Source organism: Castor canadensis, chromosome 7, assembly GCF_047511655.1.
Source record: "Castor canadensis chromosome 7, mCasCan1.hap1v2, whole genome shotgun sequence".
Lineage (NCBI taxonomy): Eukaryota > Metazoa > Chordata > Mammalia > Rodentia > Castoridae > Castor > Castor canadensis.
In genome coordinates this window covers 17,249,477-17,263,776 of record NC_133392.1, presented here as the reverse complement: position 1 = coordinate 17,263,776, position 14,300 = coordinate 17,249,477, and the positions used below count along the sequence as shown (strand labels likewise).

Below are 14,300 nucleotides of genomic sequence, written 5' to 3'. Positions count from 1 at the left end.
ATGTTAGACAGCTTTCCCAAGGGTAAGTGTGTGTGTCTCCAAGGCAACATAAGGTGCCAGTTGAAACAGTTGAGCATTCAGTTGAATGTGACTATACGGAGACCACTTGCCTTAGTTTAAATCCTGCTGTGTATTGGCTATGTGACCTTGGGCAAGTTGCTTAACCTCTTTCAGCTTCAGGTCTTTCAACTTAAGAGCAAACTATATACCTCCTAGACTTTTAAGAGGATGAAATGAGATGGTGCTTAATAAATCTTAGCTGTTATAACAACTCTATACATACAACTTGTGAGGAGTTTGATGCCAGGATTAAAAAAAAAAAGCGACAAGTTTCATTGAGCTAGAAAACCACCAAGCAAGGATTCAAGTGCACTGTGATCTGACTCCACATAGAACCAGGAAGACCTGTGATGCCCTAGTCTACCTCTTCTTGTGTTCAAAGACAAGAAAACCAAGGCACGAAGAAGTCAATGGGCTTAGTCAAGCTCACAGATAATGGAAAGTCAGGACTTGACTCTCTCCCCATTTCAAATAGAGTGCTCTTTTTTTTTTTGCTGTACTGGGACTTGAACTCAGGGCCTTCACCTTGAGCCACTCCACCAGCCCTATTTTTGTGTAGGGTTTTTTGAGATAGCATCTCGCAAACTATTTGCTGGATGGTTTTTAACGGTGATCCTCCTGATCTCTGCCTCATGAGTAGCTAGGATTGCAGGTGTGAGCCACAGCTCCCAGTTCAAATAAGGAGCTCAAATAAGGAGCTCTTCCAAATGCCAACACTGCCTTTCTGGGTCCCCAAGCAAAAAACCACAAAGCTTGACTCCTAGTCATTTCCATCACTTTGGGCAAAGGTGTTTAACTAGAAGGCTGACTTGTTTAGGTGTAATGACTAGGACTTCTTCTGTCCTGTCCCCACCCCTGCAGACTGGACTCCCGACTACTATTACTATAGCAACGAGCATTCCAACACAGAGGAAAGCTCCACTGGTACACCGATCTTCCCTGAGAACCCTGACTGGTACTATGCAGATGATGGTGGGTACCAAGTTGGTTTGAGGGCCCTCCTGGAAGGAGGGCAGCATGCCTGAGGGGAACTTATGTGTGACCACAAGCAAGGGTCTCTCTCTCCGCGCATCTCATGTGTCTTTCCCACTGGCCAGCACTGTAAAATAGATATTGAAGAATTTGTTTAGACTGGCTTTTTTCAGTTAGAATCATATACTATGAGGATTAGGGAGGTTCTTAAACATCACCCTCCTACCCTCAAATGACAGATGACATAAGTGAGGCTAAAAGAGGAGCTAACTTGACCAAAGTCATGCAACAAGCTAATGCCTCATCATCCAGGTAAATAATAGTTAAGTTCAAAGTCATTTCCTTTTTTTTTTTTTTTTGGCAGTACTATAGTTTTAACTCAGGACATTGCACTTGCTAGGCAGGTGCTCTACCACTTGAGCTATGTTCTCAGCCCTTTTTTGCTTTAGTTATTTTCCATACAGGGTCTTGCAATTTTGTCTGGGACTTGCCTCAGATCTTCCTACCTGCATAGCTGGGATGATAAGCGTGTGCCACCACACCTTGTTTATTTGTTGAGATGAAGTCTTGCTAACTTTTTGCCTGGGCTGGCATCAAACCATGATTCCTCTGATGTCTGCCTCCCAAGTAGCTGTGAACACAGTGTGAACCACTGCGTCTGGCACTTACTTCCATGTTCTTTATTTCAATTTAAGTTCTAATTATGTGGAAGAATCTAAGTTAGCACTGAGCATTGGCCTATAGCATTCACACATTTGGCTTTGAAACATCCCTTCCTTTTTATCTTTGCTGTTTTTCTTTCTTTTTTTCACTCTTAAGCTTTTCACAGTTGTGAGCACACATGTGTGGGGGAATGTGTGTGTACTTACTTGTGCTTCTATCACACTTGTTTTTGTTTTGTGGCTTCTTAACCCAAGCATGACACAGAAAGGAAAATAAGAAGCTAGGTCCAGGCAAAGCCATGTGACTAAGCCAGGAGAAGGTATGGAAAGCAGTTAGCAGCTGGAATAAAAGCTGTGTAACTGTGCAAAGTGGCCTGGAAGGCAGGGCCAAGATACAGGGCACCAGGGGAACATCAGAAGGGACCATCAAAACAAGAGCCAGGCCCAGGGATCCTAGTTCCTGAACCAAAGAACAATGTGTGTGAACAGAAGGATAAAGAATTCCCCAAGGGAAGATCCATTCAGACAACCATGAAAAGCCAAAGGCACAGATGAAATATGACAAAATCTAACTGAACAAGGAGTTGAAGAAAGATGGAGGCCACCGGGTCAGTTCCTCCTCACCGTCAATTCTTCTGTCACCCTCTTGCCTTTGGTCTTCTCTCCTGATGTTCAGAAGGCTTATTTCATTAGGGGTGGGTTTTCTTTTCCCACTCCTGACCTCCACCCCTGGGCACTGGAAGTAGGGGAGGTCTTTGGCTTGTGAAATGCCTTCAGGATCAGAGACAGACCCTATGGCACTCCCAGCGAGATGGGAGGAGAAAACCACTCATGAGAAGAATGAGGACTTTCTCAATGAGAAGGGCCCTGTCCAAAGCAAGCCAAGGGGATGCAGTCACAATTGCTCCATGCTTCTCCTCTTATGCACCTAAACCCCTCGCTCTGGTTGCATGGGTGCAATTTCCCTTGCTCATTAAGGATGACATATATCCCCTCCCCCCTTTGCCCAGTCATTAATTCTGTAGTTCCTCTCTTGTTTGGGACAGGAGACTGAAAATAGATGAGAAGTGAAGGTGCTCATTGGTGCCCCTTACTGACCTTGACTTCTATCCATGTCTTAGATCCATGCCAGTCCAACCCTTGTGAACATGGTGGTGACTGTGTCATCAGTGGGGAAACCTTCATGTGCAGCTGCCCAGCCCCCTTCTCTGGGAACAGGTGTCAGACTGGTGAGTGCTCTCGAGACTCACCCTTCCCTCCGAGTTAAACAAGAAGCCCTTCCCTCCTCCAACCCTATGTGGCATGGAATGCTGAGTGATCCCAGGGGAAAGGTGATAACTGTACTTGTTGTATCATGCGTGATAAATTCCCAGGCATTGACACAGGCAGCCTCTCACTACCTCCTCCTCCCATGCTGGTATGTGAGATGGGGCTAGAAAGTCCATCCCATACATGAAAAGATAGAGGGTAACAGAGAATGAGAGCTGGATTCTAACCAAGATGTGCCCCAAACTCACAAACTTTGCTTTAGAGTGTAGACAAACTACAGCTGAGAAATATCATCTTCAAATGGGGAAGGGGAAAAGATCTCAGGGCCCAATCCGGCCAGAGCAAGGGAGCTCAAGAGAGTGCAAACGTGCTCATGGTCACAGCAGGATGGATGATTGGAAATGAGAGCCTTGGTGCCAGACTCCTGGTCCTGTCCTCTTTCATCCCACCATATTCCTGGCATTGGCCTTTAGTAAGCTCTGTGGGCATCACACGAGACCACGGCTAAAGAACCGGGAGTAGAATTCACATGGGTGATTGTAGCCCTAGTGATAACCTGGACTGTCCAATCTAGCAGTCAACATGCTGGGATGGGAGGAGGTGGTGCATAGAGAGAGTTTGTGGTTGACTTTTTCTGGGTCCTCCTTACTTACTCATTCCATTTTCAAGCCTTATTTTCCTTCAACAAATGTTTCAGAATGGTTGAGAATATTGGGTCTGAACATAGCATTTGGGTTCATCCCTCAACTTCGCAGAATGACAAAACTGTAAAATGAAATATGAAATCAGTTAGAAGACGGGGGGGGCAAAAATTACAGCTTCATTTGTGAAAAAGGTAAATATTTACCAAAGTTTTTTATTAGGACGGGAAACTGGAAAGAACATAAGACATAATTTCCCGTGACCCAAGGTCATGGTGCAGTCCGGTGTTTCAGAACCATGGACAAGGACATGGGCACTGCTAGCTGTCCCCACCCCTAAACACTGCTATTCAGATATCCCTCTAAGTAAAATGCACCCCGCTTAATGTCCTGTACTCTTCCCTACTTCTCTGTGTCTCTCCTACAGTGCAAAACAAGTGCAAGAGCAACCCATGTGGCCGGGGTGAATGTCTCATTACCCAGAGTCCTCCCTACTACCGCTGTGTCTGTAAATACCCTTACTCGGGGCCAGACTGCTCCAGAGGTAAGTAGAGGAGACCCCTTCTATGCTAGGTTCTCTCTGCCCTAGTGTCTGCCTGCAGTCTCTGCATCTTGCCGTGTGGAAGTTCAGATGGTCTGAAGTTTCTGTGACATTCTGGTCATTTTTAACTAGAGTTTTTAAAAAATGCATTATCTCTGGAGAGCCCAATGGGAACTGGCTGATCTGTGTTCCTTCTTCTCCCAAAAGAACCATCTCAAAACTCACTTCCTCCAGAAGCAGGCACTGATCTGTTTGTGAAATGGGCCATGTTGGGGAATTGGTATATACTGAGTAAATCCCAGAAGATTTACATTTCTTCTCACCTTATCCCCAAAACTGTGCAAGGAACAGTTTTACACATTAAGAAACTGAAATCAGAGAGGTTAACTAACTTACTCATGGCTCTCAAGGGCCAGAACCAGGTTTCAACCTAACTCAGACAGGCCTCAAACACTCTGCTCAGCCTGCAGCTCTTGGGTCCTTACTGAGTGATCCATCTCCATAGACTCTTTTTTTTTTTTTTGCATGGTCTCCATCCATATTGCTTGATCTACATTTGCACATGGTCTTAAAGTTCACATGTGCACTCGCTAGAGTGCCGGCAGGTCTGTATTTCCCCCTTTGGTGTCCATCTTTAGTAGAAGGATGATGTCAGAAGACTGCCAGATATACTTCCATCATCTCAGATGGAGGCTGCACTGCCTCCTAAAGTGCCCTCCTGGCTCTCCTTCTTTTGTTTGCAGTGCTTACTGTGTGCAGGCCAAACCCTTGCCTGAATGGTGGCACCTGCTCCCGGACTAAGCGGAGGTCCAAGTTCAGCTGTTCCTGTCCCGACCAGTTTAGGGGGAGACTCTGCGAAATAGGTATGGATGTCTGTCCCACTTCTTCAGAAACCCGGGATCACAGTGAGACCTTTGGAATTTTCTATTTGGGTTTTGTTGTCAGAATGTGGTTCCAGTCAAGTTTTCCAGATCTACAGTGGTTTCACCCTTCCAGCATGAGGGCACAGGGTATTTCTGGTTCCATGTAAAGACAATATTCTGGAATGTGACACAGCAAATCAAACACACCTGGGCATACCTGGGCTTCCCCTACCCCAGTTCTTTTGTAAGCTAAAATTAAGGATTTAAGTTCCCACTTACCTCTCTAGCCAGGATATGTTTTGTTTTTAAGCTGGGATGAATGTGGAACATTCTGGAACTTTGTGATGCTATCTGAAAGCAATAACTATGGAGGCCCAATCCTATAACCCCTTGACACACCCATCAAACCTTCTTGGGAGCATTCTGCAGTAGCGGTCAGTTCTCACAGGCTGCCTGCTCTCTCCGAGGTCCTGACGACTGCTATGTTGGTGATGGTTACTCTTACCGAGGCAAAGTGAGTAGGACAGTCAACCAGAACCCATGCCTTTACTGGAACTCCCACCTCCTCTTGCAGGAGAATTACAACATGTTTATGGAGGATGCTGAGGCCCACGGGATTGGAGAACACAACTTCTGCAGGTAAAAATGACCTTCTTCCCTAGGCTCAGTCTTGGTTGCTTGATTTTAAAACAGGCCATTGAAACTCATCAGCTTTTTTTCTAGGGAGATTATCCTACTCAGGATAGGTGGGTTATGGTGCTGTAATAAAAAGAGCCCAAATCTCAAATACATCAAAGTATATTTCTAACTAATGCTACTACATGTGCATTGGGGTGGTGAAAGTGGGAAATTCAGTTCTTTGAAGTTTCTCAAATACCCAGGAAGGGCAAGAAGACACTGGAAAATGGAACATTAAAAAAAAAAAAAAGCTACCTCAACCTAGAAGTGGCACATCATCTCCCACACATATTTCATTGGTCAGAAGTAGTCACATGACCCCACATAACTTCAAGGGACACACACAGAGGATCAAAAGGCTTGCATGGTGACCATTATGCCCTCTGTCATAGGATACTCAGGTTTCCCAAGTTTTTGCTGGTGACTAGGGTGTCCCCACCCTTTCTCCTGCCTCCAGATCACTCTCTTGACTTTCTCCCATTGCTCTTGTCTAACCAAGGCTAATGACTTAAATGATTTACATATAAAGAATGGGTCCTTTGCATGGCTTTAAACTGGCTCTGCAAAAAAGAGGATTTTCCTTGCACCGAATACCAATTCTCTTTTGCCTGCACTCACCTTGAGCTGCTTCCCTCTGTAGTCTTCATGAGGCTCCTTGCCACCTTTTCTCAGAGATTCCCATGCCTGGAATTCAGAGGTTTGGGCAGAAGACCCAACTCTCACCATGTTTTTGCCCCATTTTACTTGCCTGAGGAAGAGAAGTCCTCTATAGAGATCTGACTGCCTTTCCTGTGACTGATTTGACATGCTTCACTGGTGAGGCTGGTCAACTACTTCCTGGTCCTGGAGATTCTCCTCTAAGATTCTGCCACGAATCTGTGACCATGCTGTACACCAAGATTTGTTGGAGACTTCAAAGGGAGACTGGTCCTAGGGGAAGCTCGGGAGTTTGACATGCTGTTCTGCAAAGTCCTTCAGTGAGGTTGAGGTCTCCAGCCTTGACCTGTCATTTTGTTCTTTATTTTAGAAACCCAGATGGAGACCAAAAGCCCTGGTGCTTTACTAGAGTTAACAGTGAGAGGGTGAAGTGGGATTACTGTGATGCCTCAGTGTGCTCAGCCCCAGGTGAGCCCGTGGCTATTCCAAGGTCCCTGGTGGTGGGGTGGTACTCCACAGACAGATGCTGCTGGTACCCAATACCTCCACCCTGACCTCCCTCCACATCTACTTTACCATCTTCATCCCACACCTCCTCTGTACCCTTCAGGATGCTGAGATGACCTGGGTGCCTTTTTCTGCTCAGACCAGGTTTCCAACTACAAACTCATGTTTCCCGATAATGTGTCAGTGTACTCAGCAGCTGGGTTTCGACTGCTTGCTATGCCAGGCACTGTGTCCTGGTATACAACGGACAGCAAGCATTAATTGGGCCACCAGGGCCTCTCAGGATGCAACATAGTCTGACATCCAGTCTCACAGCCTTCCTGCCAGTCTTCCCTGGCCCACTTCTGTGCCCACATCTGGAACAACACGCCAATGTTGTCCCCTCCCTGACCAGTTCACACCTGTGCCATTGCTTTTACGGTTGCCTCTGTTTGTAATACTCCATTCCAAACCTGCTTGTGTCTGTTTTTGACCATTCTTTGAGAACCACCTCAAGTACCCCTTCTTCCAGGAAATCCTCCTTAATCTCTGGGATGACATGCTATCTGTCCCTCCTTATAAACCCCAAGTAACAGAACAAGGCCATACCATATGCCATTGACCTCTCTCCTCTGTATCCCTTCTGTCCGTGCAAACATCTTATCTGCCTGGCCCACTTCATCTGGATATCCTCCTCTATATTGAAACAGTCTGTGTCCGTGTGCACTGACGGGTAGCTTATTTACACACATGCCTTTGCATGTATACATGTAAATCCTAGGAGTGACACACTCTGAAATAAGAAGGAAGAGCATCTTTGTCATTCATTCTATGGTCTTGTTTTATATTACTCAAGATGGTTAACAAATGTCAATCACATATCAACTATGTGCCCATCTATGGGCAGTCTCTCAGCTCTGGACACCTGCTCGGCTGCTGGACTCAGAGTCATACCTCTAGCAAGGTCCCTCTGAGGGACTAGCAGAGGCTGAGTTGTGTGGTTGATCTTGTGTTCCACAGACGTCGTCAATCCAGAGGAAAGCACTGTGGAACCCCCGATCCAGATCCCGGGGTTTGAGTCCTGCGGGAGGACTGAGACAGCTGAGCGGAAGGTCAAGAGGATCTATGGAGGCTTTAAGAGCACAGCGGGCAAGCACCCATGGCAGGTGTCCCTGCAGACCTCGATGACAATGACCATTTCCATGCCCCAAGGACACTTCTGTGGGGGATCACTGATCCATCCCTGCTGGGTGCTCACTGCTGCCCACTGCACCGAGTAGGTGGCCACTGGGAGCAAGGGGCCAGGGTGATAGGGGTGTAAGGGGCTCTTTCCTTCCCACTGGAGCAGAATCTCAGTAGCTTTGGCAGTGTCTTTAGACAGGGGGAAAATAGCTACTATGTCTAGAATGCTCTTCCATGGACGTTGCATGTATTATATGACATTTAACTCTCCAAACTAGCTACTGAAAGACAAGCCAAAGGAGGGAGGGATTTCTCTCTGTTTTATTGTTACAGTGCCCCAGTGCCTGCAGCAAGTCCCTGTAGATAGCTGGTGTTTGGTAAATACCTGAGGAGGACAGGGTATACTGTCTCTCCCTTCATGTAAAGAGGACGTGGATCTTGGCACCTATAGCACCCTGCCTAAAGTCCTATGGAAGAAAGTGGGTGAATGGGATTGAACTCAGGTCTATCTGCTTCCTGAGCCTCCGTCATCCTTCTCTAAATAAGGAAAAATAACCCTCTCCATCATCTGACGTCATCGTCAGGGTGCCTCTGGAGTCAGGTGTCCTTAGCCAGGCCTACTGTGGGCCTTAGAGAAGCAAGTGACTTCTGGGAGCTAAGGAATCACCACTTCCTCCAAATTCCTTAAGTTCATAGTCGGGAAGCCTGGGATCTGGAGGTGCCCTTGAGGGTCTTCTGGTCTACCCTGTCATTAAACGCTTTCCTCAGAGATGGTAGGAGGTGCTCCCCAGCAGATTTTTCAAGACCTGAATGACTGTCCCTAGGCAAGACCTGGGAGAATGGGAGGCCTCCCAGGAAAAGCCTGGAGTCTGCTTCCACTAATAAAGTTCCCTCACATTATCTTACTTGGAAGCCAAGTAACAGAGTTCCACAGGCAAGTTCTGTCTGCAGACAAGGACTACAGATAAGGATGCCACGGCTATTAAAGGTCAAGGGATTTATCAGAGGTCTCAGAGCTCACCAGGAGCAGAATTTCCTGATCATCTTATTTTCCCTTGCAGCATAAAAGCCAAACATATAAAAGTTGTGCTAGGGGACCAAGACCTGAAGAAGACAGAATTCCATGAGCAGAGCTTCAGGGTGGAGAAGATACTCAAGTACAGCCAGTACAATGAAAGAGACGAGATTCCCCACAATGACATTGGCAAGTCTCTCTAGTGCTATGGGTGACTTCTCCACTGATGAAACATGAGGTTTGGCTCTGGAAGATGCTCTTGATCATTTTGGTCCCTTAAGGACCCCATAAGGTAGACAACTCCAGGGCTTCTTAGTTCTTAAGACTGTATGTTAGTGTTGTGGATAAATGGGCACAGGCTCTGCAACTGAGGGGAAGGGACACTAGAAACACCATATTGTGGAAAGCACTCAACCCTAAATCCCAGAGGCCCCACTTATCATCCGGGAGCCAGAACACGTTCTTGAGCCTCTGTTTTCTCTAATATAAAGTGAGGACACTGTTGTATGATTCTCAGCTTCCTGAATGTTAAGTGACATGATGTGCACATGGACACACCTGACACCCTGTGGGTGCTCAGGTAAGAGGCAATGATGTTTTTAGGCTAGGGGATGCTGGTTTTGTGCCTTATTCCTCTCTCATGGAATCTTACCTGCCCATTCTTCTATAGCTTTCCTTCCTCTAAAGCATACTTCCCAAGCAAACTGCTTCTCTAACCAAGAGATGACATCACATTCATTTCTGCCTCTCTCCCTCTCCATCTAGCTTTGCTCAAGTTAAAACCAGTCGATGGTCACTGTGCCCTGGAATCCAAATATGTGAAGACTGTATGTTTGCCCGATGACCCCTTTCCCTCTGGGACTGAGTGCCACATCTCTGGCTGGGGTGTGACAGAAACAGGTGAGTTGGACCATGCATTCTCCTGAGACTCAAGAAAGCCACATCAACCAGAGGAAGAAGGGCCAATCTCAACTGCCCTCTTGCAGTTGAAGTAAGTTCAAAATACATTATCAAAGAAAGTGTCTGCTGCATCACCCAAGCTCCAGGTAAACATCACCATTGGCAAGGAACTTCCCTCATCTCACAGTGGTCTTGGCCCCCTCCCTAGACACTTGACCTTTCTCAGGCATTGATTCTGTATCTATGAAGACCCCTCTCCTTCCCTAAGTTAGGCTGGAAATAACAGACCGACTTGCATTTGATTCTTAGTTTTGCTACTTGAAAACTCAGTTTCAGTGTCTATAATCATACTTATCCCTAGGCTTTCAGTTGTGATCACAGCATGATTGTATCTTCGAATATAAAGAAATTCAGAAGGGTATTTCAAGCCTTTCCCAAATACTCAAAATATATTTGTTGTCCCTCCCAATCTTGTTCTTAATAATAGAAAGAATCACTTTCAACAGGTCTGTATTCATGAAGAAAGTAAAATGCAATCAATATACACATTTGTCAGAGGCTTTGGGAAAAGGAAATTTCTAGCCAACTGGATATAAGATCAACCAGAAAACTTCTTTTGTAGCTGTTTTCACTGTAGTCCATCTAAACATTTCCACCTCTATTCTGCTCAATACTGTGTGGTCATGTCTTGGATGGGAATCTTACAGGGCCTCAGATTAGCTATTTTGTTTTTCACAAATAGTCCTCCAAGACTGTATGTTCAAAGTCACGATGTATTTTTTTTATGGTTCTGGGGATCAAACCCAGGGCCTTGGGCATGTGAGGCAGTTGCTGTGCCACTTGAGCCACTCTCTCAGCCCTTTTGTTCGTGTTTTGTGTTTTGATAGTGTCTAGCTAACTGTGCCTTGAACTCATGATCCTCTTGCCTTCACCTTCCAAGTAGCTGGAATTACTGGTATGCACCACCATGCCCAGCTTCAAAATCAACATTTTTGATTGATTTCATTATCATTAAGGGCAGGGAGGGTGTCTTCTCTCAGAGGTAGATAATTTAATGCACCAGAGCACTTCATCTATCCACCCATCTGTCCATCCATTCACCCATCTGCCCATCCATCCATCCATCTATCCATCCATCCATCCATCCATCCATCCATCCAGAATCTACTGCATAGCAGCAGTTCTGGTAGCCACAGGCCTTCTGAGACCTCGTGGTCAAGTTGAAGAGGGAGAAATGACCCTGCCCCAGTGTGATGATGCAGCTGTTCCTGTCTGCACAGGCGTGGCAAAGGCTGAGGGGAAGGGCTACCAATGTTGGAAGATGAAAAACCCTTCCTGAGCTAAGAGCCGGTGGCCTTCTCCTTTCTGCTACTGGTGGGGTGAGTGCCACTCTGGTCCCCAGGGTAGTGACTCTTTCTCTATGCTACAGGGGAAGGCTCTCGCCAGCTCTTAGATGCCAAAGTCAAGCTGATCACCAACACTTTGTGCAACTCCCGCCAGCTCTATGACCACATGATCGATGACAGTATGATTTGTGCAGGAAACCTTCAGAAGCCTGGACAAGACACCTGCCAGGTCAGAGACCCCAAGCAGCACTTGAAGACCAAGGCTGGCAGGATACCATGCTGGGCATAGAGATCCCCTTAGAGCTCTTGGGAGCCAAAGTCAGAAGGCTGTCCACCTCAAAACTAAAGCACAAGCAGGGTTCAAGCCAGGATGACTCAGCACAGTAACCACAGTGGTCATGTTGCCTGCGTTGACTGATTCAACTCTCCTAACACCAGTGACGGCGGGGGGAGGGGGGCATCACCACCATTTTACAGAGGACCGGGGGCATTATCTTAGTCAACAGCAGCTGGGTAGTAAGTGGTAAACAACCCAGGTGTGTGGGACACCAAAGCCTTTGCTACTTTGCTCCACTGTCCCAACTTTTGGGAGCTTCAAGCTGCTGAGGCCTGTGGTGACTCAGAGGCTGTGGAGAGGGAGGAGGTTGTGACTTCATCAGCTGGTGCTTAAGGGACCTCAGGCTCCTGCCCCTCCCCATGGCCCTCTTTCTGCAGAGCTCACATCCTTCCCAGGGCCCCAGGAGTACCTCAATTTAGATTTTGTGCCTACTGTCCCCATAAATCCCCCAATTGTTCTGGAACATGGCCACAGTCACATCCTCACTCCCTGATGGAGCCTCCCTGAAAGGGGCTCAACAATGACCTGCCAGCCTTGAGCCCACTTTGGAGTGGGAAATGGAGGTTTCTCTGTCCAGTGTCTATGGCTCTGGTGTGACCCTCTCTTCCTTCCCAAGGAGCCATAGATATCTCCATGCTCAGAGCAGGGGTGAGGGCAGGTAAATGTGATTTTCTCTGAGCTCCTGGAAGATGAGTCGTAACACTGCTCAATTTTCTAGCTGTTCAGGACTTCACTTGCAGGCTTTGGAGGCTGACAGTCATGAGTTTGAAACCTGGTTCTGTCTTGTATTATATGACCTTGAGTGATCACCAAAATGATTCTCCAACCCTGAAGTCTAAGATGAAGAGAGAGAATTCATCTTAAAATACTTGTTAGTTTTAGTGCCTAATTAGTAGTGCTTGCAAGCTGTCTTTCTCCTGTCTGTCCTTACTCTCACCTCTTCCATGGAGGACTTAACATGAACCAGGCACTGTTCGATGTGCTTTGAAAAGATTCGTCATGGTATCTTGAGGAGAGTTGTATTGCTATCCAGTTAATGTAAGAAACTGAGGCTCCAGGTCACTTAGCTGGCAGGGGGTAGAGCTTGTTTGGAACCCAGAAAATCTGACCCCATAGCCCAGGTTGGACCACATTGCTTCTCAGTTGCTGTTCTTCTTCCCAACACCTCCATGGACAGTTCCAGGAGAAGAAGGTGAGGGTCCCTGAGAACTGGCAGTTGTAATACCTATAGGCTGAGAGTCAGGAAGTAGGGGTTTGTTCTCAGTGCTGTGGCCACAGCCCTGACTTCTTTACCAAGTCCTGTGGGACTCAGGCACTGAAGGTGGTATTAGCTTCTCTCTCCTCTAAGCCTTGCATCATGGAGGGACAGGAAGAGGCTTGTCATCACTTTCCAGAGAAGCCCTCTGAGGCTGGCAACTCTATCCCATCATCCCTGGTTCCCTGAGAGAGAGATGGGGGCATATCTGAATATAACCTGGTTCACAGGATGACTTCCTGCTCCTTTTCCCTTAGGGTGACTCCGGAGGCCCTCTGACCTGTGAGAAGGACGGTACCTACTATGTCTATGGAATTGTGAGCTGGGGTCAGGAATGTGGGAAGAAGCCAGGGGTCTACACCCAAGTTACCAAGTTCCTGAATTGGATCAAAACCACCATCCAAAAGGAGGCTGGCTTCTGAGGTACTGTCCTCTGAACCTCAGAGCCACTTCTCCTCAGCACCAGACAAGGGGGACCTCCTGGGCAGCCTGCAGGAGGCCATGTGGCACAGTGTCCATGCTCTGGTCAGAACAAGTGCTGCCCAGCCTGGGCCTTGCTGGACCAACCTTTGCACCATTTCCTCAGCCTCTCTCTGCCTCCTGGGGAACCCATGAAGAATGAAATCAACGGGAAATATACTAGGTTTGCTTCCTTTTCAACAATTGTACTTCCCAAAAAATCAGTGTCACAGAGACTGGCTCCCCTGGGGACATCTGCAAATTTGAGATTATAAAATGATTCTTTACTCCCCTCCCAGGCTCTTGAAGTCCCCAACAGAACCAACCAAACTCATCCAACTATTGGAGAGAAGACCAAAACCCACAACATCCTCTGTTTGCTTTCAGAGTTGTTCATTTAATAAAGGCAGATCTAGGATGGGCTGGTGTGCCATTTTTTACAGTTTGCCCAGACCTAAGCTGTGAATAGTGTATCTCTGGCAAGCACACATCCAAGTGGTTTCTCTCTGGAGAACGGGTGTGGAGGCTGCTCGCTCACATCAGCAGAGCCTTCTTCCTTTTGACGTGCAGAATCTCGGTGGCGTCTGGGTTCACCGCCCCCCTTGGATGATCTCCAGTCTCCACTGCCTCCAGCCCCCTCTACAGAAATCAAACATATCCCTGAGTTAAAATGCAGCTTCCTTCCTGCTCCCCCCAAGATCTGCTAACATGCCCCAGGTGCATTTAACAAGCTCACCCATCCCTTCCTGGTCCCCTCCTCTACCCTGCCCAAGAAAAAAGAACCTCAAGACAAGAATGAGAAAGAAGCAAAGCCAATCTCTCATTTCAATGTGGCATCTTTCTTCTGAACAAAGTAGGGTTCAAAATGCAGACTGTTGTAGCCAGAGAGTCCCTGACCCTTTCTGCACATGTAAAGAGCGAGCAGTGAGCACAAGCCTGGGCTGCCCTGGCCCGGGAATTGATGTCGCCCCGGTAGG

The 14,300-nt window shown here is 47.1% G+C and overlaps 2 protein-coding genes across 9 annotated transcripts in view; one reads left to right on the top strand and one right to left on the bottom strand.

Moving 5' to 3' along the window:
- Window positions 1–13,744, top strand: part of Habp2 (hyaluronan binding protein 2) — a 29,608-nt gene extending 15,864 nt beyond the window's left edge. Inside the window, exons 3-14 of one of the 2 annotated variants that reach the window (XM_074078272.1) lie at window positions 922–1,032; window positions 2,816–2,923; window positions 4,032–4,148; window positions 4,889–5,008; window positions 5,476–5,647; window positions 6,714–6,811; window positions 7,850–8,105; window positions 9,073–9,215; window positions 9,792–9,926; window positions 11,356–11,501; window positions 13,122–13,287; window positions 13,623–13,744. In XM_074078272.1, coding sequence (XP_073934373.1) covers window positions 922–1,032; window positions 2,816–2,923; window positions 4,032–4,148; window positions 4,889–5,008; window positions 5,476–5,647; window positions 6,714–6,811; window positions 7,850–8,105; window positions 9,073–9,215; window positions 9,792–9,926; window positions 11,356–11,501; window positions 13,122–13,286 — 1,571 coding nt within the window. In that variant the 3' untranslated portion in view covers window position 13,287; window positions 13,623–13,744. Of the gene's footprint in view, window positions 1–921; window positions 1,033–2,815; window positions 2,924–4,031; window positions 4,149–4,888; window positions 5,009–5,475; window positions 5,648–6,713; window positions 6,812–7,849; window positions 8,106–9,072; window positions 9,216–9,791; window positions 9,927–11,355; window positions 11,502–13,121 lie in introns of both variants that reach the window. The other variant, XM_074078273.1, reaches the window with a different exon arrangement.
- The window catches only part of Nrap (nebulin related anchoring protein), a 68,077-nt gene continuing 67,472 nt past the window's right edge, over window positions 13,696–14,300 (bottom strand). For all 7 annotated transcript variants that reach the window (XM_074078271.1, XM_074078269.1, XM_074078270.1 and 4 more), the window contains one exon: window positions 13,696–13,962. In XM_074078271.1, coding sequence (XP_073934372.1) covers window positions 13,858–13,962 — 105 coding nt within the window. In that variant the 3' untranslated portion in view covers window positions 13,696–13,857. The remainder of the gene's footprint in view (window positions 13,963–14,300) is intronic.